At 47.9% G+C, this 22560-nt stretch overlaps 2 protein-coding genes across 12 annotated transcripts in view; one reads left to right on the forward strand and one right to left on the reverse strand.

The window, feature by feature from the left end:
- The first annotated feature begins 88 nt into the window (after positions 1-88).
- On the forward strand, positions 89-9966 carry LOC135412580 (alpha-fetoprotein-like). Its single transcript, XM_064651309.1, has 15 exons — positions 89-2038; positions 3186-3306; positions 3655-3715; positions 3912-4047; positions 4218-4420; positions 4927-5074; positions 5466-5563; positions 5868-5997; positions 6086-6300; positions 6436-6568; positions 7124-7221; positions 7488-7626; positions 7916-8139; positions 8432-8564; positions 9208-9966. Exons 2-15 carry the CDS (start codon positions 3186-3188, stop codon positions 9250-9252), a joined length of 1884 nt encoding a protein of 627 aa, XP_064507379.1. The 5' UTR covers positions 89-2038; the 3' UTR covers positions 9253-9966.
- A 578-nt stretch (positions 9967-10544) lies between these two features.
- RASSF6 (Ras association domain family member 6) overlaps positions 10545-22560 on the reverse strand; it is a 92664-nt gene continuing 80648 nt past the window's right edge. For all 11 annotated transcript variants that reach the window (XM_064651334.1, XM_064651331.1, XM_064651330.1 and 8 more), the window contains 10 exons: positions 21864-21953; positions 17790-17868; positions 17277-17428; positions 15382-15473; positions 14775-14959; positions 14559-14660; positions 13292-13343; positions 12645-12763; positions 12462-12559; positions 10545-11732 (listed from right to left, as the gene is read on the reverse strand). In XM_064651334.1, coding sequence (XP_064507404.1) covers positions 11657-11732; positions 12462-12559; positions 12645-12763; positions 13292-13343; positions 14559-14660; positions 14775-14959; positions 15382-15473; positions 17277-17428; positions 17790-17868; positions 21864-21934 — 1026 coding nt within the window. In that variant the 5' untranslated portion in view covers positions 21935-21953 and the 3' untranslated portion in view covers positions 10545-11656. The remainder of the gene's footprint in view (positions 11733-12461; positions 12560-12644; positions 12764-13291; positions 13344-14558; positions 14661-14774; positions 14960-15381; positions 15474-17276; positions 17429-17789; positions 17869-21863; positions 21954-22560) is intronic.

The following is a 22560-nucleotide window of genomic DNA, read 5'->3' on the forward strand; positions in this document are numbered from 1 at the left end:
GAGGGGGCGGGGCTGGGCGGGTCGAGGGGCGGGGCCGTCGCGATCCCGCGGCGCTTCGCTCTGGGCTCTGGGGCTGTTCCGGCTGGTTTTGGGTGCGGGTTTGGGGCACTGCGCACACCCTGCCCTGGTCACAGCCCCGCCCCAGCTCCCTGCGCTCCCCGCACCCCTTGCTCAGCTCCGCGGGGATTTGTGCCTCCTCTGAAGGTGGCAAATGTCTGCAAAGCCAGTCGGGAAGCCAGAGAGCTGCAGCCCCCGGGCCCCGCCGCGGCTTCCCCGCCCTCCCCCGGCCCCTCCCGCCCGTCCCGCCCCGCAGCGCCGCTCCCGCTGCCGCCCTCGAACCCAAGGAACGAACCCCGTGCCCCCGGCACAGGCCGGTCCCTCCCCGGCAGCCTCGGCAGCGCCGGGAGCGGCCGCAGCCCCCAACGCCGGGCGGGGCGCGCCGGGAGGGGCCGCGCGGGGCGGGGGCGGGTCCCGCGGCTGCGACCCCGCGGGGAAGGGACCCCCGGGCCGGCCCCGTCCGGCACCGCCGCTGGCCCTGCTCGGCCACCGCCCCTCGACCACAGTTTTAACACCATAGAGCCAAGATTTAATCCGGAGCGCTGCAAGCTCCCAAGTGCGGGGGATTTCCATACACTTGGAATTAGCATTCGAGGCTAAAAAACAAGTCGTCCAATACGAGAAAGGTTCAGCACTACAAAGAACTAATCCTACGGCCTGGACAGCGAGAACAAAGCCCGGGGGTGTCAAAGGCCTGTCAGAGAGACTGCAATTGCAAGAGAAGGACGCGAGATGGAAGCGTCCGTGGAATAACCACAGCGGCCCACAGGCCACGGGCACCGATGGGGTCGGACCGGGCTGCTCAGGGAGGGATCCAGTCACGCTTAGAAACAGGATTTTGGGTCCCAAAAGCACAGCCCTATGTTTGTGAAGCTCTGAAAAAGAATAAGTCCCACAGTTTCAGCCCCTGAAGTTCAGGCTAAGTCCTGCATTATCCCAGCTCCAAAAAAGAAACCCACCTAAGTGCTGTGCTTTTGGGGCTCAAAAGCAGAGGGTGGGTAGTGCTTTTCTGAAGCTCAGAAAAAAACCTAAGTCCGCGGCGCTGTCCGACGAAACGGGGGGGGGCTGCGGAGGGAAAGGGAGCGCGGAGCGCGCCCCGCCCCGAAATACCCCCGAAATTGCGGGAGGAGCCCGAACCGAGCGCGGCACCCGGCGAATTCCAAAACGTCCTGCAGGGAACGCCCTCAAGACGCGCTGTGGCTGCAGTTCCTGGCCTTATTTGCGAGGGGGAGATGTTTGGGGGCATCGTGTCTGCAGTTCCAGGTTCTTTTCACCAGGGAGAAATGTTTGAGGATACTGTGCCTACAGGTCCGGTGAGATTTCGGCAGGAATTGCCCTGGGGTCACTCTCAGCCTGCAGTTCTGGGTGGCATTTACCGGGGGAACCGGCGGTACTTGCACCTCCTGCAGTACTGGGCAGAATTCGCCAGGCGGTGCCCTCGGTCCATCGGCTGCGAAATTCCACCTGGTAGTCCAGGCTCCACGTGTCCAGGGAATTGATTTCCCTGGATCCCACCCCCATGTCTGCAATCCATAGGAACTCAGCTGTTTCCCTCCTGTGCCACAGTGTCTTCCAGCTGCCATAAAGACAGAGCTCTGCAGCCAAGCTGCAGCACTTAAAGTAGCATCTTAAGCCTCAGTGTTGATGTGGTTTGGAAAATTACTATTCGAGAGCTTTTGGGCCCATGCTGAGTAATAGTCCTTGTATTCCCAGGCTCTCTTTTGGGCTGTGGCTTTCCACAGCTGATATTTTTTGTCCATCTGGGTTGGTTTCTGATGGCCCGACTTTCCTTTTTCCCTTGTAGAGTCTGAGCTGAGAAGGAGGAGGACTAAGCACACCTGCAGCTGTACCCAAACCTGCACAAGTACAGTGTTCTTGAACCACTTCAGCGCTGCCCAGTTACCTGCACGTTTTCCCAGTTCCTGCTCCCTGTGGCAGGCAGAGCCATTCCCTGCCCTGCCCACCCGTGCTGAGCCAGCAGGTCCCTGCACCCCCATTTGTGCTGAGATAACTTGTTTGGACACCCGGCCCGGCTTCTCCGGGCCACACCATCCCAGCCCGGGGCCACGCGGGCCAAGGACAGGCTGTAAATGTCACCCTTTGTACTCTGCCGTGTCCACTTCAGCTGCAGTCGGATTTGGAACCGAGATAAAAGCAGGGCTGTTCTGCTTTGGAGGTGCAGGGGAGTTTGGGGCTGGGAAGAAGGGTTTCAACCTGAGGAATTTCTTACATCTCCTAGTCCAGATGCTGTAGGTTCATTTTATGCTCTCACAATTAGCTGGCACCCAGGTTTTGCTTCCCAGCGTGTTGTGTTGGGAACAAACATCTGTTGCAGCCCCTACAAACAGCACTCCTTTAAAGCTTTCACATTTAAATTTGGGCTGCAGATCCCCCTCCCAATATCAAGAACCGCCCAGAATGAAGTCTTAATTCCTTCCTCCCTCTTAGGGGTAATAACTACTTTGCTCCAGAGCCTCTGGAAGGACATTCATTGCACTGAACACACTAAGTGGAAGGGCCTCTCCTGGAAATGATCCTCACCACCCTGCTTTGCAGTTAAACACCACACGTTTCCCTCCTGCTAAGGAATGTTCACTGTACACAGCCCAATTGCCATCCCAAGAGTGGCAGGGGTTTTCCAAGGAAAGTGAAAAGCAGTTCCCCATCCTGCTGAGCATGCCAAAGGGGCGCTGGAGACATTGAATTTAGAGGGTTTAAATGGGTACAGCAAGGAGGGAATGCAGAAATATCAGGGTAACAGCTGAACTTGGGATTTTTCCAGTCACTAATGTGTTCCAAAGTCATTTTCTGCACAGCAATCACCTTTAAGCAATCTCTAAGTAGAGATAAGTGTGCACAATAAAAAGCCCAGCATGTTTAACTTCTTGTGTGAGGTGTGATAAGCAGAAAATGTCTATTTGTCTAAATTTCAGGGGGAAAAAAATCCTCAAGGTCCTTCCTCTGCAACAAGGTGGTCAGTTCATCATCCTGAGCATGTCTAATTATTGTGGGAGTATTCTCAAAGGACTAATGTGAAATCTGACAGTAAAAGGGTTTTGATTAACCAGGAATCATCTGGAAGAGTATAAAAGTACCACCCTCCCCTTAATTCTTTCTGCCTTTCACAGATGAAGCAAACTCACCCCAGGCCAAAATCTGACAGGATGGACTGGAAAACAATCATTTATGTCATTTTATTGGTGAGCCTTAGAGTAGCCAAAGCCCTGCCTAGAACTTCTCAGGACATAGGTAAGGACATCTCGTATTTTTCCTCTGTTTTTTGTTTAACACTGCTGGCTGGACTCAGCACACGTGGTTATCTGGTGGCTCGCTTGGCCACAGTTCTTCATGGGGATTTTCTTATGGGACAAAGGTGTACAGCAAAAGTGTACCTGGATAAATCTGGTCTGATCAGCCCCAAGTGTATTGCTTCTAATTCCCTGAGAATCTCTGCAGCGTGCAGGAGGGGAAGGGATTACTGAGAGGAAGTGTATAGAAGGGAAATTTTCCCTCCTAGAAACACTTGAGCTACAAAAAAAAAGGTATTTGATACAGCATTTAGTGAACACTTCTTATTCTAATGATCTTGTTTTCCAGAGGAAAAAACAAGCATTGGCCAGCGATTTTCTCAGCTGCAGGAGAGCAATTTTAAAGCCATGTAAGTTTTGGAGGTAAAGCAAATTTGCTGCTACTGCACTGTCTTGTGTCACTGGGAATGAGCCCTAACCCTACCTACCCCTCACCCATGCAGGACCGGGGTGGTACAAATCCTCTCACTGCCTCTCACCAGAGAGCTCTGTGAGTAGTTTGTAGGTGGCCAGGAAGAGGTTTAACACTGTGTGTTCCCCCTGCAGTGCCCTGATCCTGTTTGCCCAGTACGTGCCAGGAGGGACGTTGGGCAGAGCGGCCGCGATGGCCGAGGGGGTCACAGCCCTGGCCAGAAGGTGTGCGGCAGCGGCCGCCGACAGCCCCGACTGCCTGAAGCCTCTGGTAAGCTCAGCTATGCTTTCCAGGTCTGGCTGGTCATTCCAGAGCTCTGGCATGAGTTCTTCCAGAGGCACGAATCCATTACCGAGAGACGTGACCTCCTTGCACACGTACACTTGGCTCATGGACTCTCCTTCTCCCCTCTGTAAAGGTGAACTTCTAATTTTTCACAGGACAGGATTTTCCTCGATACAATATGCCAGGAGGAAAACCTGCCCCGGTCTGCTGACTGCTGTGCTAAAAAGGATCCTGAAAGAAATGACTGCTTCCTCTCCCTGAAAAACTCCTCACGGGGGTTCAGCTCTCCTTTGGAGAGGCCAGATGCTGAAGCTGCCTGCAGAAACCATTCACAGCATGGACAGCCAGTAACAGGATAGTAAGTAATAAATCACAGTTTGGCTGCCTGGATGGGGCAGCTATGGGCTGGGGACAGCAAATGCAGCAGCAACCAGAAAGTTCTGCCTCTCTCATAATGATTTTTCTTCTAATGTGAATTATTTGCATAATTCAACCAGCTGTAATTGCTGTTCTGTAAAGCATGTTCTGCCACCTCCTGCTTTGACTGTAGCTCCCAGTGACAATCAGTCTGGCCTGGTTTATTGTATTCTATACAAAGGACTCACCTGAAACCGAGGGCCTCTCTTTAGTCCTTAGAAGCCAAGCAGGAGTTGTGCTGCCTCTAAGACAGAACTGGCAGGATTTGAGACTTCAATTTCCAGGAAAACGTTGGCCCCACCAGAATCTTCCAAGATAAACACCACACGGTGCAGCTGTTTGTTATGTCAGGAAACCAATAACTTCAGGAGCTTTTATAATCTTATTACTTTTATAATTATGCTATCAACTTACCCTGAGACTAAAGATGTTTTGCTCTGGTTTCAGTTTTATCTATGAAGTTTCCAGAAGGCATCCCTTCCTCTATGCCCCAACAATCCTCTCTGTGGCACTGCAGTATGAGGAGATGATGGAAAACTGCTGTGGAAGTGCTGAAGGCCCCTCCCATCACATGGAGGAATGCTTCCAGAGACAGGTATTCCACCACAGAATTTGAGGTTATTAATGTGTAGCTTTGCTACAGCTACACAGATACCGAGGCAGATATATCAACATTTCTTTTTCAACATCTGAGCCTGATACTGGAATTCCCCTTGTTAAGCACAAGCTGAAATCAGGCTGCTCTGGAGCACCCCCTGTGCTAAAAGCACTCAGCTATTGTCTGAAGGGTTCTGCTTTCTTTTCACAGAGCACTTAATAAATGCTGGTGACTAACCAGCAAGTGCAACAGTTACATCTTGCAACTTGTACAGCTCTCAGCTTGTTTTCTCTCACTATTAAAAAAATTTAAAAAATTAAAAACTGTCACCACTGTAGTTTCAGTTTCATTTTCTTCCAATTTTGTGGCTGCACCTTCTTTCTGCCAGGCACCGAAGGTGATGAAGCTGATAAAAGAAGATTCCCTGAGGCAGGAACACACTTGTGGAATCCTGAAGAAGTTTGGAGAGAGGACCTTAAAGGCTCTGTGAGTCTTCCCCATGTTTATTATTATTTTGAAATAAAGCTGTGTCTCCACAGTGACTCTGAGTACCAGCCCTCTCCTGTTTATGTGCAGGTCACCAGTAGCATCTAACAAGGAAGACAGAGTAGAAATTCAGATTTGTGTGTGGCAGCATCACTGTCAAGAGATTCCAAAATCTAATCCCAAAGTCTGAACCAACCACACCTCTCTGTGATCAAAGCTAGACAACCTCTCCACGCAAAAACGATGATAGCTAGCACAGTCTCCCCCTGTGAATATAAACAGTAACTATTTTCCTTCCTCGTAGGAAGCTTGCCCAGATAAGCCAAAGATTCCCCAAAGCTGACTTTGTGAGCGTTCACAACCTGGTGGTGGCCGTGGCCGACATGCACAAGGACTGCTGCCGCGGGGACACGCTGGGCTGCATGCGGGACAGGGTAAAGCCCTTTCACACTCTGGCTGCAGACATTTCACGCCTTTGTCGTTGCAGGGGTCAGATTTTCAGCTTCCCTTTCTCGTGCCCAGGAAGAGATCCTGCGCTACGTGTGCAGCAGCCAGCACGTCCTGTCCAGCCGGATCCAGCAGTGCTGTGAGAAGCCCCTGTTACAAAGGAGCGAGTGCATCCTCAACGTGGAAAACGATGACAAACCTGCAGGCCTGTCCCCCCACGTCAGGGAGTTCATTGAAGACAAAGGAATATGTGAACGTTTCGCCCAGGAAAAAGACATGCACTTAGCCAGGTAACACAGGGCTTCCTCTGTGAAATCCTCCCTGTTCCACCAGACAAACCCACTCTGAAATCCTCCTGCTGTCCTTCCCACCCAAGGGCAGCTGTTTTGGCTTCTCCCTAATTCCTGATCTTCCTCATATTGCAGGTTTCTGTATGAATATTCCAGGAGACACCCGGAATTTTCCGCCCAGATGCTTCTCAGGATTGGCAAAGGCTACGAGGACCTGCTGCGGGAGTGCTGCAGGCCCGGGGCTCCCAGTGGCTGCCGCAGCAGAGGGGTGGGTGCTGCTGGGTCCTCAGGCTCCTCACAGCACGTGGAGGGGGTCAGGCATGTCACACTGTGACTAAAATGCCAACATCCCTGCTCCACCTCCAGAGTCACAGCTCCTGTAACAATCCCAGCAAATCCTGCAAAGCCTGACTGATTCCCAAGTGGAAAAAGCACCACAGAGCCTGTGCAATCTTTAATGGAGAAGCAATTTAACATGGACAGATGGAGATAGAGGGAAACGGATGGAGCTAACACTTCTGTGGGCCCTGCTCCTGAGCAGTGCCAGTTCCCTCTCCCAGATGTAAAAATGCTTATGGTCACTGTCTGAGATCAGGACAGTGGCCCTATCATACCTGAAGTCAGGAGCTGCCCGGTGTCTCAGACACGGCCTTCCAGGTCATGGGGAACGGACGTGGACATTTTACCACATTCAGGCAGTTTACAGGGGTTTCAGACAGAAATGGCATTAGAACCAGGGGGTCCATATCAGGTGAGAGACAGCTGTAGATACTCAGGACATTCCGCATTCCCCTTCCTCAAATTCATTCTTTTTTTTTTTCAGGAGGAAGAACTGAGGAAACATATCTACGAAACGCAGAGTGTCATGAGGACAAGCTGTGACATTTACAAGGAGAAAGGAGATTACTATTTCCAAAACGAGTATTACTTTTTCCTGCGCTTCCTTACCCTGCTCCCACTGGGCACAGTCCTGGGGCAATGCCACACGGCTCACACAGGCCAGGCTAAAGGCACTACTGCAACATGGCTTCACACAAACAGGACTCAGAAACACCAGGCTTAGTCCTGTCCTTACACTAAGGAGTGTTTCATGGGGCTTGGCTGGAGCATTCCACAGGGAAGGCAGAGGCTGCTCAGTACTGCCTGGTGAAACAAAACCACCAACATGACAAAATCTGTCATTTCAGGCTCCTCATGAGTTTCACCAAGAAGATGCCTCAGCTGACATCGGCGGAGCTGATCAAATTCACCAAGGAAATGACAACCATCGGCTCCAAATGCTGCCAGCTGGGCCAGGACAAGCTGCTGCCTTGTGCTGAGGAACACGTGAGTGCTTCCCTTTGGTATCTGGGTCCTACTTTTTGCTGAAACTCTGCCAGAAATTCTGCTGCTGGTCCCTAAAACCGCATATAAATGTTCATTTGCAAAAAATCCCAGCTGGCTCTGCACTGACAGAAGTCAGCATTAAGTAAAAATATCAAGTGTTCTCTATCCTACAAACCAGGCCTAACTTAAATTCCTCTTTTCCTAACTTCGCTGTGAGCAATGTGCATTTCAGGGATTTTTGAACATGAAAAAGTAACATAACATTGTTTTCTTCATTCTCTTGGCAAAGCTGGATCTCGTGCTTGGGGAAATCTGTAGGAGACACCTGGCTGATCCCATAAACCCCGGAGTTTGCCGCTGCTGCAGCAGCTCCTATGCCTTCAGGAGGCCCTGCATAGGCAAACTGGAGATCGATGAGAGTTATGTGCCCTTAGCACTGACTCCGGGCCTGTTTGCTTTCCATGGAGACCTGTGCACCTCGGAAGAGGAGAAGTTACAGCACAGGAAGCAGGAGTAAGACATGCTGGTTTGCTGTTACCCCTGGCACTGCTCACCTTCCCCTTGCCCACTGTCCCGCCTTCTCCTTTGGAACACCCCAAAACCGGGCACCAATGTTTCATTTCACAGGGGAACGGGGCACCGCTTTGCTCCCGGCCAGAAATCCATGTCTGGGTGGTGAACAAGGATGAAAAGCTGTGGGAAGGCAGCGGGTGGGACCAGAAGGGGGGTTTGCAGGCCTGGGGTGGAGGGAAGCTCTGGGAGTGCGTGCTCCCCTCCCACTTCCCAGAGCTCTGCTCTCCTGCAGGATGCTGGTCACCCTCCTCAAGTACAAGCCGCAGATCAGCCCCGAGCAGCTGGGCTCCGTCACGGCCGCCTTCACTGCCATGAGGGAACGGTGCTGCAGAGAGGCCGACCCCGAGGCCTGTTTCCTCAAAGAGGTACCGCTTCTCTTTCCAGCCACAGTTCCTCGGCAACAGGGAGAGAAAGGGTATATTCAGGTTTTCGGTCAAAGCCTTTTCCCTGTTTATCTCCCTGCCTCAGTTTCTCTCTTGCCTTCCCAGTGCTGTTTCAGCTCACTCAGCTTCATACTCCAGAGCTGCTCTGGCTCCTCTTTACCCTGCAGAAAATCTGCTTTTCCCTACTTCTCACCTCCCCCTCTTTGCTGTATTCCTTAACTGAACTTTAACAAACCATCCTTGACCCTTAAGCCTTGTTCTCTCTTTTCATAAGTCTTTGCTTTAAAAGATAAAATACAGAAAATTTTCTTTTATTAATAAAGAAATGCCCACCTCTGGATACACCTGAACAGCACAGGCAAAAAGATTCTACCAACTATTCCAACCAGAACTGTATTTTAGTATTTTTCCAACAAATGGCAAATCTAAGGCCACCTGAGGTGAGCAGCAAAAGCAAAATGCATCCTGCACAGTGATAAATGTATCTGTGCTCTGCACATAGTGTAGTGCCCACCTTGCCGAGGTTGTAGGACAGGACCTGCTGCTGCCACCTCACTGAACGTGTCACGAACACATCAAGCGCCCTCCTGACACTACTGCTCACACGGATCTTCCTTTTTTCCAGGGTCCAGAACTTATCAAAAGGAGTGAGAAAATGCTGTCAGCATAAGGAGCTGCCCAGCCCATGGGAAGGTCCTCGTTGGATGACAGGAAGTGACACAAACTGCACAGGGAGCATTTAAACCAAACCAAGTGTCTGAAAGCCAGGTTAATCTAGAGGGAGGCTGCATGCCCTTAAGTAATTCCACCAAAACAATCAGTTAAGTGATGAAAATTCAGGGTTTGACTGTGGCCACCATCTCCTGGTATGCAATCTTATTTTATTACCCCAAATAGTCACAGACCAAAACAAAGGCATTTTAAATCTTAAGCTTATAAAGCATAAGTGCAAATGAGATCAAATTAAGAAAATCGGCCTGTAACCATTCTAACTTAATCACTGAATAATTATTTTTGCATTTTTATTACACTGGCCTTGAACTACAGCATATGCACTCACCAATATGGGCTGCTCAGGAGCGCTGTAAAGTTACCTTTAAACAGAGAAAAATATTATCTCTGGCATCTCAAATAACGTGAGAGAGAAAAAAAAATAAGAAAAATGTCCCAAAAAGGACAGGACAGGGACTGCTGAAACACCTGGTCAGCAGGGAAATGTAAGATCTCAGGTAAGATACAAGCCTTTTAATGACTGTCTCTGTGATTAATGGCTTCGGGCCCAAATGCAAGAGGGACCCCCACTTCCTCTGTCACCCATGTGTCATTGCTGTGTTACCACGAATGTCCCACAATAATCTGGAATAAATTCTTTCCCCGCTCTTGTGTTTGTCAGAAATGGTTCATTTGGACAGCACTGCACTCACAGAGAACCAACCCCACAACAGTCACAGCCTGATTTCACTCACCCTCAAATCCCGGGTGACTGCACCTGGTCTGTGCCATGTTCCAGAGCTGTCTTCCAGCAGTTTTCAGTCCCAATTCAGCAGGATAAGGGAAATAAACAGTATTCAAGTCTTGAACATCAGATGGTGGCAAAAATAGCTCATTTTAGGAAGTGTGGACGTACACAGAGGGTTGGAGAACCTGCTTGAAAACACCTCCTCTTTTCCATATGGGCTGTGCAAGAAATCACGAATATTTAATATTCCAACATTTCCACTTGGGTGCACACTCTGCTGCTTCAAGGAACTTTTATTTGCAGCTCTAAGGCAGCTATTACTTAATCCCTACATCTTAACTGCTGAATTATTTTTATTTCTCCTCTCTGTGCTCCCTTGCCCCTAACATTTTCCTAGGTAGGATTATAAACTGTACCCCCTTGCCCCAGCTGGAGTGGTTTCAATCAGCACATTGACCTTCATTTTTTGAATTCACATCCCAGTACCACGATCTCACGCAGTGTAAAGTTTTATAATTTGATTTATTCCACATGATCTGTAGACAAGACATTCCTCTCATTCATTTCTTCCCTCGCTATTTGTTACCTGCACAAGGCAAAGGCAGCTGAGGTAAGTCACAGATACCAGGTAAAAACAACCGGCTAATGCAGGAGGAACATCAACTGCACACAATTTATTTTATTTGCACCTCTGTAATTTGAGCTCCAATATCCAACACAGCTCAACCAGACAGGGCCTGGCATTGGCTGCTGTGCCCTACCTGGGGCCAGGCTGGACCCAAACGGCATCCATGGGGAGGCCACGAGCCCAACCCTCCCTGGCTATGACATTCAGCCTCTCCCTGAGCACTTCTCCATTCCCTTCCAAACAGAAAACACTGGAAGAACCACAGAATCACTTACTACAGCAGCAAAAACTACTGAGATGCCTTCCAGGACCCACCTGTGTTCAGTGACAGTTCTTCTTTTGCATTTCACAAGGTATTTCAGGGATAAACACCCTCTCATGGTTAAGGGCTGAGCAGCTTGTACGTGGGAGGCTGCCAATTATGTTTTTCTAACTGTAGCTCAAAGCTTAAGCAAGTTCAGCCTCTACCAACATGAAGCCAGTGGGATTTCAGGCATCTCGCATGGATATTTTATAAGGTAAGTGAAAATCCTACCTGCTGTCTTAAATACATAAATACTTTCTGCCACTTGCCTCTACTGAAAAGCTTTCTGCTAGTACAATTCCACATTTCTCTAATAGAGGGATAACCATATACTTAATGTGCATATTTTCTATGAAGACAGTGGTTATTGCAGTATTTTTCCTATGCCAGCCTCTTGGTAACGTGTTGTACATCAGCAGGGTTTAAAGCCTCGGGCTTTTCAGGGCATATTTTTCCCTAAGTTCCAAGCCAGATTCAGCATCTGTTGTTTGGGGGATGTAGTGCATCTCCTTAGGTGGTTCCAACCCGCATCCCAGCGCTGCAGCAGTGGGGGCAGTTTCGGCTGTCTAATGCTCAGGAGAAACTCCCTCACCCTGCACACCCTGAGCTTGAAGGGCTCCTCAGTCCCAGCCCCCAGAACCACGCAGCACACCCAGGGGGCTGTTCCCAAGGGGCCGTTCCCATCAAACCGTGGTCTCTGTTTTTCTGACAGTTCGACTGCGAAGGTGTTGCCGTATCAGGCTCTTCTCTTTCAGGTACCTGAGGTGGAGGGGGAGAATGCATTTCAGTAACAGGATCCTGCAAAGATTCAACCCAAGTTCTAATGAGCTGGTCAAAGGGCAGTGAAAAGCTTCCCACTAGAAAATGGCAGGTGTTACTTATAATTTTTTTATACATTCCCTGTACACTTTGATTCAACATGATTATCAGCCCATCATCCAAAAACAGATCCATGGGTACTGCAGCCTCTCACTGCTGTTGGCCTCAGGACCCAGTTGCTCACAAATACAGAAGCCTCTCTGGCTTGTCCCTATTGGGCATTTTGAGCTACTGTCACAGGAATTCCTGTCATTCACCACACGTTTTAAAGGGACATTTGGCACCAATGTGGCTTAAATGCTACAGAACCGAAATAGTACCACAGTGTGTACTGCATTTATTCTTTCCAGTGGAATACACAGCAGCAAGTACAAGCTGAGGCTTGTAAAGGCTCAAGAAACAAACACAATAAACTGAAGTGACTCTGAGGGTCTAAACTTTCTGAAAAGACCCCACTGTGTGTGTAGTTAGCATTTATTCTGTAATCTTTAACAGAACAGCTGGGTATACAGCACAGGGGAAGGATTATAAATGCCACCCATCTCTCCAGCAGCCCCAGCAGTGTTGTACCTGCACACTGCTCCATCCACGTGTTCTCCTCATGAGCCAGCCCATCACTGTACAGATTCCCCTGCACTCAGCGACCCCCCTCATTTTATTTCCACTTACCTTGCCACTGTCTGTTGAATCTCCTGCTTCTCCTCTTCATTTATTCTATGCAAAATTGATTCCAAAAAGGGAAGATGAAATGGAATGTACTGAGCAACCTAGCAGGGAGAAGACAAGAAATGCCCTACTATTCATGGTAACAGAGAAAAACTCCCTGAGCTACCAGAGCTGTGATATACGCACGTCACTGCTGATCTCTTCCACGTCCCCATCCATGAGAAAGAACTTGGCAATCTTCTCTGAGGGCCCCTGCAGCAGCCTGTGCAGCAAGGGGACGTCTCCACTCCTCAGCTGCTTCTTTTCTGGGATTTATAAGGAATGTCATGACACACAGAACACACCACAGGGCCTCTCTGTACCTTCTGCATTCAGGAACCTTTTTCCTTGACACAGATCAACCCTATCTGACTGCTGTGCAATTACCAGATACCCAACAGGTCCCTAGTATTGTGCCATTTAAGGTACGTTCCCCCTCAGTTAGCTTCCACTCTTTCAGGCATTCCCTTTAATAAAGATCAAATCTCCTGTTTCTTAAAGAACTTAAACTGTTGTGGAAGTAAACATTTCCCACTGAAAAATGAGTACTTTGAACTCAGCATCTGTGATCCAAAACTGTCAGCTGAAAGGGCCCACAACACAATCCTCTTTTCCTCTCCAGAGGATGCACATCTGAGGGGGCTCTGGAGAGGCCAAAATGCCACACCACCCCCACACTGCCCAAATGAGGACAGAGGTCTGGGACGAGCCCTGTCAGTCAGAGGTACACATGCCACACACACACACAGAGGATGATTAGAGATGAAGTGATCAGGCAGCAGTGCCTGGCTTACCTCCAGATGCATGGATAACGTAAAGTGCAAATTCATGGGGGCTGTTTTCTATCTGTGAAACAAAAGAAAATCCATTCAGACTCACAGACCTTCCCAGCATTTCCCTCTCAGCAGATACTCCCTATGTGTCTCAGCTCAGAGATCTGGATCAAAGTGAGACAGAGATCCTGTCTGTGGAAGAGTTTAAGGATGCTGGATTTAGATAAGACAGAAAGCTATGCTGCCATGTTCATTGTCCCCGTGCCAACCCTAATCCTTACCCTCCCATGTTGCCCCAATCAGTAACACACTTAGACAAGCCCATATCATTCTTGCCTGGTTTCCTTGGAGCATCCTGAACTACTTCATACAACTTTCGTTTCATGTTACATGTAGATTCGCTACTTGTATCTTCATCAGGGTAAAACTCTGTGATCCCTGCCCATCCAACTTGCCTGACAGGCACACTGAGCAAACAGCAGAGCTTTTGAACACTTACTTTGCAACTTTTCCAAAACTTCACACCCCAGTCTGTAAGTCCATTCCTTACTACTCCTAGAAGTCAAGTTTTCCCTTCAGTATTACACTCCCAAGTCCCACTAACTACATCAAGTAATTCTGCAATAGCCAAGTCTCTAGACAACTTAAATGACACTTTTAACATAAATAAAGTAAAATTGGGCCCTACACAGCCACATAGAATAGAGATATTGGAGAAACATACAGCACTGATGGGAAAGATATTTCTGACTGGCTATAATCATACTGGTGGAAGATGGTTCCAAGGTAACTCCAAGGAAAAAAATGTAGTCTCAGACAGTACGGCACTGTCCTTGAGCAGTACTTTCAACTCGCACTTTCTGGACCTTTCCACCTGCCTAGGTCTAACAGGACCTATCTCCCAGACACGGGACTGAATTCCCTGTTAAGCAAACCGCAATTCCCGGGGATGTCCGCTGGAGGGCAGCACTGCCCCGGGCAGTGCCCAGCCTTTCCCTGCACTGGGAATGATGGAAGCGCAGCAGCGTTCGCCCTCCTGTGCGGGGCTTCAGGGAAGGGGTTCTGCAGTTTCCCCTTCACCGCACACCACACACCCAGTGTAACTGTTATAGCCTCAAAGTGCCATGAAACACTGATAAAACAAACCCAACCCGTGCATTTCAAATGGCCCATGTGGGTTCTTTCACATTCCATTTCGTGCAGTATTCCCTGCCTTTCCTGCAGCACTGGAGTGCACACTGGAATGAACATTTCCAGAACACAGCCACACTTGCTCCTGCCAGGTTACCTTAAACTTGTGAAGCAGCTGTTCTATCACATGTCTGGTTCTCATGTGGCTGTTGATTCTTATTTTGGTTTCTGATCCAAAAGCCGGAGTGAAAACTGATGTCTGGGAACAAAAACAGCCACACAAGGGCATGAGCATGAGGCAAAGCTCACTGGACAGGGTTCCCTGTCCCGGGGCCCACCCTCAGGTGATGAAGCCAAGCCTAAGCATTCCTACCTCGTGGTTGTAGAAGTGGCCATTGATTGAGAACCTGTGAGTTTCTCCTTCTGTCCTGGCTGCTGTGGGGAGCTTGGTCCTCTTCCGCACGGCCGCGGCATCGCTGCTGGTCCGGGGCAGGGTGGCACAGTCGTGCTCCTGCTCACTCCTGGGCTTCAGCGTGTGGCTTTCATAACATGGATAACCTGGAAGAACAAAAGCACATCAGCACCGTGTGCAGCTGCTCCCCCCTCCCTGCCACCAACCCCAGAGGAAGGAAGCTCTTGGTGGAGGTATTTATTTTTTTATTAACTTTTTTTTGGGTGGGGAGCAGGAGAGGAGCAAGGCAAGAGGAATATGCTGGCTGTAGTGGCCACAGCTGGCTATTTTGTTCCCTTGGGAATGATCTCGTGGTGAAAGCACAGCCCATTAGCACTGGCTGTTCACTGAGCCACCTGCACAATGTCGGCCCTAGCCAGCCCCGGGTCAGTGTTCTCCCAGCTTGCAACACGTCACACAGAGCATAAAGATTCCCCCTCACTGCTGGGGAAAGCCTGATGGGTGAAATTCATTTTGCACAGCCACAGAACACCCAAATTTTTGTGAACATAAGAGCACCGACACTAACTTTGCTCGAGGTCTGGCTGTTCCTCAGCAGACTTCAGTGTCTCCCCACTAATGTGATGCAGGTCGTCAAATTCTCCCCAGCGAGTCATTCCCCTGAAAGACCAAACATTTATTACTCCTCCTTAACACAATGATTTCAGTTTATCCTGTGGCCAGGCTTCAAGTAGTGCATTCTTGCCCATGCACAGAACTTTACAGAACACAGCTATAGACTTCTGCATGGTAATTTTAGTTTAAGTAAAAAGAAAATCAGTTACTAAAACATGGTATGATGAGGGATCCCAAATATATCATAGGCCTATTTAGGGCCTGTTGAACAGATAAATTACGTCCTTTAAATAATTTGCAGTAATTATTTATCTATTTTATAGCAAAGTTATGGATTAATCACAATAAAGTACCAGGCAGGCACACAGAAAACATGTATTGTGGTTTTAACAGTCACAGGATACATGTGTGCTATACAGATGGGACATGGAAGACTAAATTACATACCAGCCCCTCATGCTACCCAGTTCTGTATGAGAGCAAGGAATTCCATGCAGCCTGTTAGAAAATCTACCTTTTTTATGTCAATATTTCCATAATTCATTGTCTAAACTCTTCAGCAGAAAGTCTTCATCCAGTTACTGCTCTGACTGAGAATAAACCAATTTGTAAGACAATAATAAAAATTAATTTCCTATATATATATATTCCAAAGAATATTCAGCTAACTCCCATGAACACACCAAACAACAATCTCACTTGTGTTCCACACATTTACCAAGTTCATTTAGGATCACAAGCTGCTCTGCATACCTTAAAGCATGTCAGGGCAGCCCCATGTTTCTGGGATCATGAGTTAATGTTTACTTTGAGATTCAGATCTCCACCAGCCAGAAGTTTCTTAAGCACTAAAAGGCGAAGCATGACCTCAGCTGCCAGAGCAGCCCCTGTCCTGCAGGCCACACACCCCCACACCAGCAGAGCTGGGCAAGGTAACACAGAACCTGTCTGGCCTCAGCCCTCAACTTCAACAGCCAGAGACAGGAAGCCTGTCCCTGACTTGACTAGAATTTCCCAGCTGCGAGGATGGCAGAATTAAATCCAGAATTCCAATGTGCACCACATGCAATCTAAGACAATGGGTAATTAGGAAGAAAAGCTCTGCAATACACAATTTATCTGGGAGTCATTCAGGGTGAACACTGGCTCTGCCTCCCTATTGCACATGACTCAGCTTTAGCTCAAATGCACCAACTAAGGCTGGGGAAATAAGTGTTCACAACGAAGGAAAAGTACACTGAGGACCTGCAATAGTTGAGCACAACACACTGGGATATAAAACATCACTGGCAGCAGCCTGGAGTAGCTGGTCTGTGGGCATTTTAACAGGGTTTTCTACACTAGATTTTGCACAAAGCCAGTATTCATTCCCTGGTGTGAACTTCAGCTGAACAGCAATGATTCCACACCTGGAGCAGCCAGGAGGGCACTTACCTATCAGCTTTTGGCTTCATGCCATAGTGTGTGCACCAACATGAGACCTTTCAGGGGCTCCCAGTATCGGTGTCCACAGATACACGTGGAGTTTGTTTGGGGTTTCTTTATACATATATTTCATATATATGGATTTCCCAGTCCTTGTATGGGAATAGTCACTTCCCGTGAACAAGAGCAGCCTCCTCCAGCTCCTCAGTCTGAGAGCCAGACAAAGATGCTACAAAACCACACCTTTCTGCCCAGCAGAAGCTGTTGAAAGGCCATATCAGTTCACAGAGCTCTGCTGTGCAAGCTGGCACCAGAGCCTTTGGAGAACCTGGGGTACACAGCCAGCCACATCCATTGAAGCCACCCCCAAGAGCTGTCTTGCAGTGCTAGCCTGCCTCCTCCCTAGGGAAGTTCATACATTACCTTTTACTAGGGAACAAATCCACGCTCCCTGTTGACTTCAGGGTTACAAAAGAGGGTATCAGCTTCTCATCCTGGATTTTTAATCGGATAGGGTGTCGCACTCCCCAAAATATTGACAGGATTCCTTCAATAAATGGTGCATTTCCTTCTCGCTGGAGACAAGAAAAAAAAAAAGAATAAGGAGTATTACATAATAATTGAGTAAAAATAATCAAGTAATAATCAATTTCCCCTCAAGTAAGAAGAACACAATGGACTCGCTGAGGCTGACACAGCTCTGGCAGAGGTTACTTAGAGAGGCCGTGGAACCTCAGTTTTGAGGTATTTCCAAGACATCCAAAACTGCAGCTGACCTGATCAGTCTAGGAAATCTGTTCTGGTTTATTATATTAGATGGAACACGTCACGTAGTAAAAACACCACAGCAAGTGCTGGAGTCCAGTGCTGTGAGGAAAAGAGAGCAGAGACAGGTACCTCCAGATTAGTGGGAGTTTCTCTCACCCAATTCCTTACCTGATTACATGTCAGTTGTAGATTCTCTTGATCCGAATAGTAAGAGTTATAATTCTTCAGAAGAAAACTGAACTGCTCTCTAGAATAAAGACCACAAAGAAAGAGTAATTTATAACCTGTCTGTCAATGTAAAATGCAGGTGTTATGTGGCAGGGTGACACCCCATACCTGTGCTACCCACTGCACCCTTGCATAGGTTTGTTAATGGTCAATACACCATTTTCTGGGACTAAAATTTTGTCAGGTTACTGGATTGCTCAGAAGTTGCTTCTTTAAACACTTGATACACACAGGAAATTAATTAGTCACAGTCTGATGTGATCTTAATAACACTGCCCCAGAATAGCTTGTACTTTGGACCTCTGTTAACAGTCAAGAGAAGGAAGCAAACAGGAACAACACCCCCATCCACCAATATTGCAGGTTACTTTAATTAGGCTTACAGTTTGTTTTCCCTGCATGATGATTTACAGTGGTTTTTTTATATTTTTGCAGATATTCTTTTTATTTCCCAATATCTACCGTATGCCTAGAATTTCTATTTCCTTCTGCTGGAAGCACAACAACTTTGCACCAAATCTTTGCTCAAAAGAAAAACGGATGGAGATGAAGAGAACCCCTGCCAAGGAGCAAGGAGCCATGCAGACAAAAAGCCAGCTGCAGCTCAGCTAAGGAGGGCTGAGCAACAACAGAATTAGGTGAAATGTATTCCAGGGCCTCCAAGAATGGAACGCTCTTCCCCACACCAGTCAAAGATTACCTATGCTGTAATTCAAGCCAGCAACTTCCACCAGCAGAGGTAATCAGCCATGGGGAACAACTGCATGGAAGAGCACAGGCTCTTCCTTATGGACCACGGTTCAAACAGACAGCACTGCACAACTCTTTGCACCACAAGGTCTCCACAGACCTGCTGAAGCTGTTCAGGACCCATGTACCATCAGAGGCACTATTACAACTTCTCCCCCAATTTAAGCACAAGGGTGCCCCAGTGGGACAGAGCCCAGCGTGCAGCCTGGCCCCAGGAACGTGGCCTTCCCCTGGGCTCAGCTGGCACACCCTGGAGAGGAGAGTGGGGACAGCCAGCAGGGCACTGAACGTGTCTCTGTTGGGCCTGGGACAGAGGGGCACTTGGAGTGTGCATGTGAAAAGCTTTCCCTGGCATATCTATCCCTCCCTCCCTTCTACAGTTTACAAACACAACAGTGTCCTGTTGTTTACTGAGCCTTCTCCCATGGTGAGAAGGGAAAACATCAACTGGGCTTTTACCTGGCAGGGAACATGAGGACAAGGGCTACACCACTAAACTCCACAAGGTTCACCGTGTTCCCTGCTAACACTCTGGATGTAAATCATTTACCTTACTGCAATTCCACACAAAGAAATATTTTTTAGTAGCTTTATCAACAAAGTGCTGGGCTCCAAACCAGTGACTTCAACATTTACTTCAACTCACTTTGGTCTCAGATCCTAGGAATACAAGTGGCAAAACCCGTTCTCTCCATCATGTTGGGATGGCTTATTACAGGTTCTTCGTGTCTTGTGAGCTATGAGGGATTGTATTGAGGTCATCCCACCAAAAGGGCAAGTTTTAATAGACTTGGATATGAACCAGATATAAGCCCAGTTCTAATCATGCTGGCTACAAGGTAAGCAAGATTAAGCATGTCTTGGCCGTGTACACAGGCCAACTCCAGATGCAATTCAAGATTAACGTGCAAGTAGGAGACAGTCAGTTTTGTCTGACAGATGTGACAGCTGATCCTGCTCGACATGGGCTTCAAACTTTTTCAATATTTCCCAGAGTAATACCTTTTAGTATTATATTGTTATTGACAGCTGTTATTTCATAAGCTTTTTCCAGGTCAGAAGCTGGGGAGGGAGGTGAGTTCCCTCAATACAGACTGTGAACACATAAGGACTTGGGTCACACTGAGGCCTGCCTATTACTCTTAGTCCATGTTGTCTGCAAAGGCAAATAAAATCATAGGCTAACAGCAGCAAGTGGTGTGGTAAGATTCTCTTTCTCAGAGCAAGCTCTCCAGATTTGCACATAGTTTCTTGTCTTATCCTGGAAAATTTGCCATGACCTTCCACAGAAGTTCATGTAAGTACATCTTTCAGGTTTCAGTCTTGCATTAGTGCAACCAACAGTGACAAACCTCTCAAGTCATCAGAAAAGCCCTGAGGGAGAGACTGAACAGCAGCTCACACTGACTTGTTTGTCCTCGCGTAGTGCAGACAGCAGAGAAGAAAACATTTTCCTTCTTTTAGCCCCAGAAAGGAGTAGGACGTGGACCAGCTCAGTTCTAGGACGAGTCTTATTGTAACACATGTTCCTAGTGCCCTAACCTAGAGACAGATGCCATCTCTGCAGTGCCTGGCTACCAGAAAATCAGCAGCTGTTGTGTTGCAAGTCTGTTCTTCTCAGCAGCTTCCTGACAACAGCCAAACTCAGCCATTAATGGAGACCACAGCCAAGTAACTGGCAGAACAACTCACGTAACATTTACTGCAGATTCACCACTTTCTTCAGTAGCAAAAGCAAGATAAAAGGGAGCTGCAAGGTCAGGTGCCCCGGTGGTAAACCACAACACAGCCCACACTGCTTTCTTGAAACACTAACCCAGGACAACTCACCTGTGCCCTCTTCTTCCCTGAGCCCATCTCACTTAATCATGAATATTTATGGCAGTTATGCCAGAGACACAGCAGTTCAGCCAGCCAAATAACCCCACATGCTTTGGTCAGCCTTTTCATCCAGCCATTGTGCAATTCCCAAACAGCAGACTTGCCCCATCAGCAAGATTTGCAGGATGCAACTAGGAGAGCAGTAATACAACAGCAGTTTCAAGGTTTAGATGAGGGATGACAGTCTGGGAATGGCACTGGAAGCAAGCCTGAGTGCATACAGAATGTCAGTAATTCTTGAGACTCTTATTTCTTTTAATGTAAGGCAAAACCAACTTTAAACCATGAACTATCATGCCGAAAGGTCTCGACCACAATCCACGTTTCCTCCCTTAAATAGGCAAGTCTAGGGCAGAATAAAGCCCCAGAGACACTGGTTCATGTGGTACATTTCCAAATGCTTTTGTATGCCCTTTGTGCAGGAGCTCACAGCGATGAATTACCTCTGACACAAAAGCACCGTGTCCCAGCTCAGCAGCATTATAAAAGGAATAACATCTGAGGAGAAAGGGAGGGATGTCTCTATTGTCTCTGTGCTCCAGGCAAGGCCCTGACACCCTCCCTTGAATAGGGAGAAATCAACAGCACTGCTCAGGCCACATGGAAAAAGATCAGGATTCAGGAACAAATATCTACTGTAGAAGGAGAAGTTCCCCTGGGGTAGCTTATAAGTAGTTTACAGGTAGCTTCTTCCCATGGGAACACCAAGAGGGATGGAAAGGAAGTGAGAAGAGAGGCACTTCTTCCAGCTCCTGTGCTCCTGACAACAAGGGAAAATTAATCCTGAAAAAAGGGGATAGAGCTAAACACCAGGAGGCTCAGAGTTTGGGGCAGCATTAGGAAAAATTCCTACCAGCCAGACTGAACAGTAAAAAAGCATCCCACAAATTACAGTTTGAGTGCAATTCCAAGGTTTCGGAAGTAGGTGAAAAAGCCACTTTCCACTGATCACAGCACAGAGCTGGCAGCCTGAAAGGTCTTTCTGCACAGAAACCCTGAGATCTGGGGCTGCAGGCCAAGCCCCAAGCCACAGAGAAGCAGAGCTCAGCTTCAACTCTGGAACTTAGGTTCAATTCCAATAGACTTCCAAGACAGGAAAGTCTTCTTCCCTGACTTGGAATTTCATTTCAGAATCCTCTAGAAGGGCTGTTCTCCTTAATGAACAAAACCCACAGACCCAAAGGTTTAATGCTCTGTTCTTTGAATTTCATACAAAGGCCAACTCTGTTTTGTAGACAGGTTAGATAAATTAAGTTGTAGAAATGTCTGCTGCGAGAGGCTCAGCTCTCTACAGGACAGGATCCCCTGTTAAGGAATAAATATGGACTAATGTGAAATAAAGCAGCAAGATCATTAAATGTTTGGGGTTTTTTAATAATTTACCTGGTTATGAACTTCTCCTCATTGATGAAAACAGAAGGAAGATGCTGTGCTTTCATAGTCACTTTCTTCATTTACTCAGAAGAGATGAATCTAAACAAAAGGTTAGAAAAATAAATATATCCACTAGTGCCACTAGGGGAGACTAAATAGGAATCAGGTGCAAAGCTTTAGTGAAACAGGTTGGGACACTCAAGCTAAGGGCTCACTACACTGATGTTGACTATTTCATACTTTGCCTTAATACCCACACATTTCCCACTCCTTGTAAAAAAGCCATAAGCCATTCTCACCAAGTATATACCAGTAACTTAAATTCCAAGTACTACATATATCAGGACTTTCTCGAGCAGTTTTGGGACTACTCCAACCCCGTGACTATGCCTCACTCGTTAGCAGTCTGAGTCAGCAGCCCCTGTACCGGTGAGGATCCCTTTGTCCATTATGGACAGAGAGCATTGCCCAGGGGCACTGGAACACACCGTACTCAGCAATCCACCCTTCACTGGGTTCCTAAAACTAGGCAAGAGAAGGAGTGTTGGTCCTTAGCAGTGTCCTGCAGCACACTGAGGAAGCAGCTGGGATAGTAGAGAGTGAACGAGGCTGTAATTACAGGGATGTAGCAATACAATTTACGGATCTCCACGTCCTGATTCCATCATGTTGTGCAGGCAACAAGCCAGACCCACCAGACTACAAC

This window comes from Pseudopipra pipra, chromosome 4 (assembly GCF_036250125.1).
Source record: "Pseudopipra pipra isolate bDixPip1 chromosome 4, bDixPip1.hap1, whole genome shotgun sequence".
NCBI lineage: Eukaryota > Metazoa > Chordata > Aves > Passeriformes > Pipridae > Pseudopipra > Pseudopipra pipra.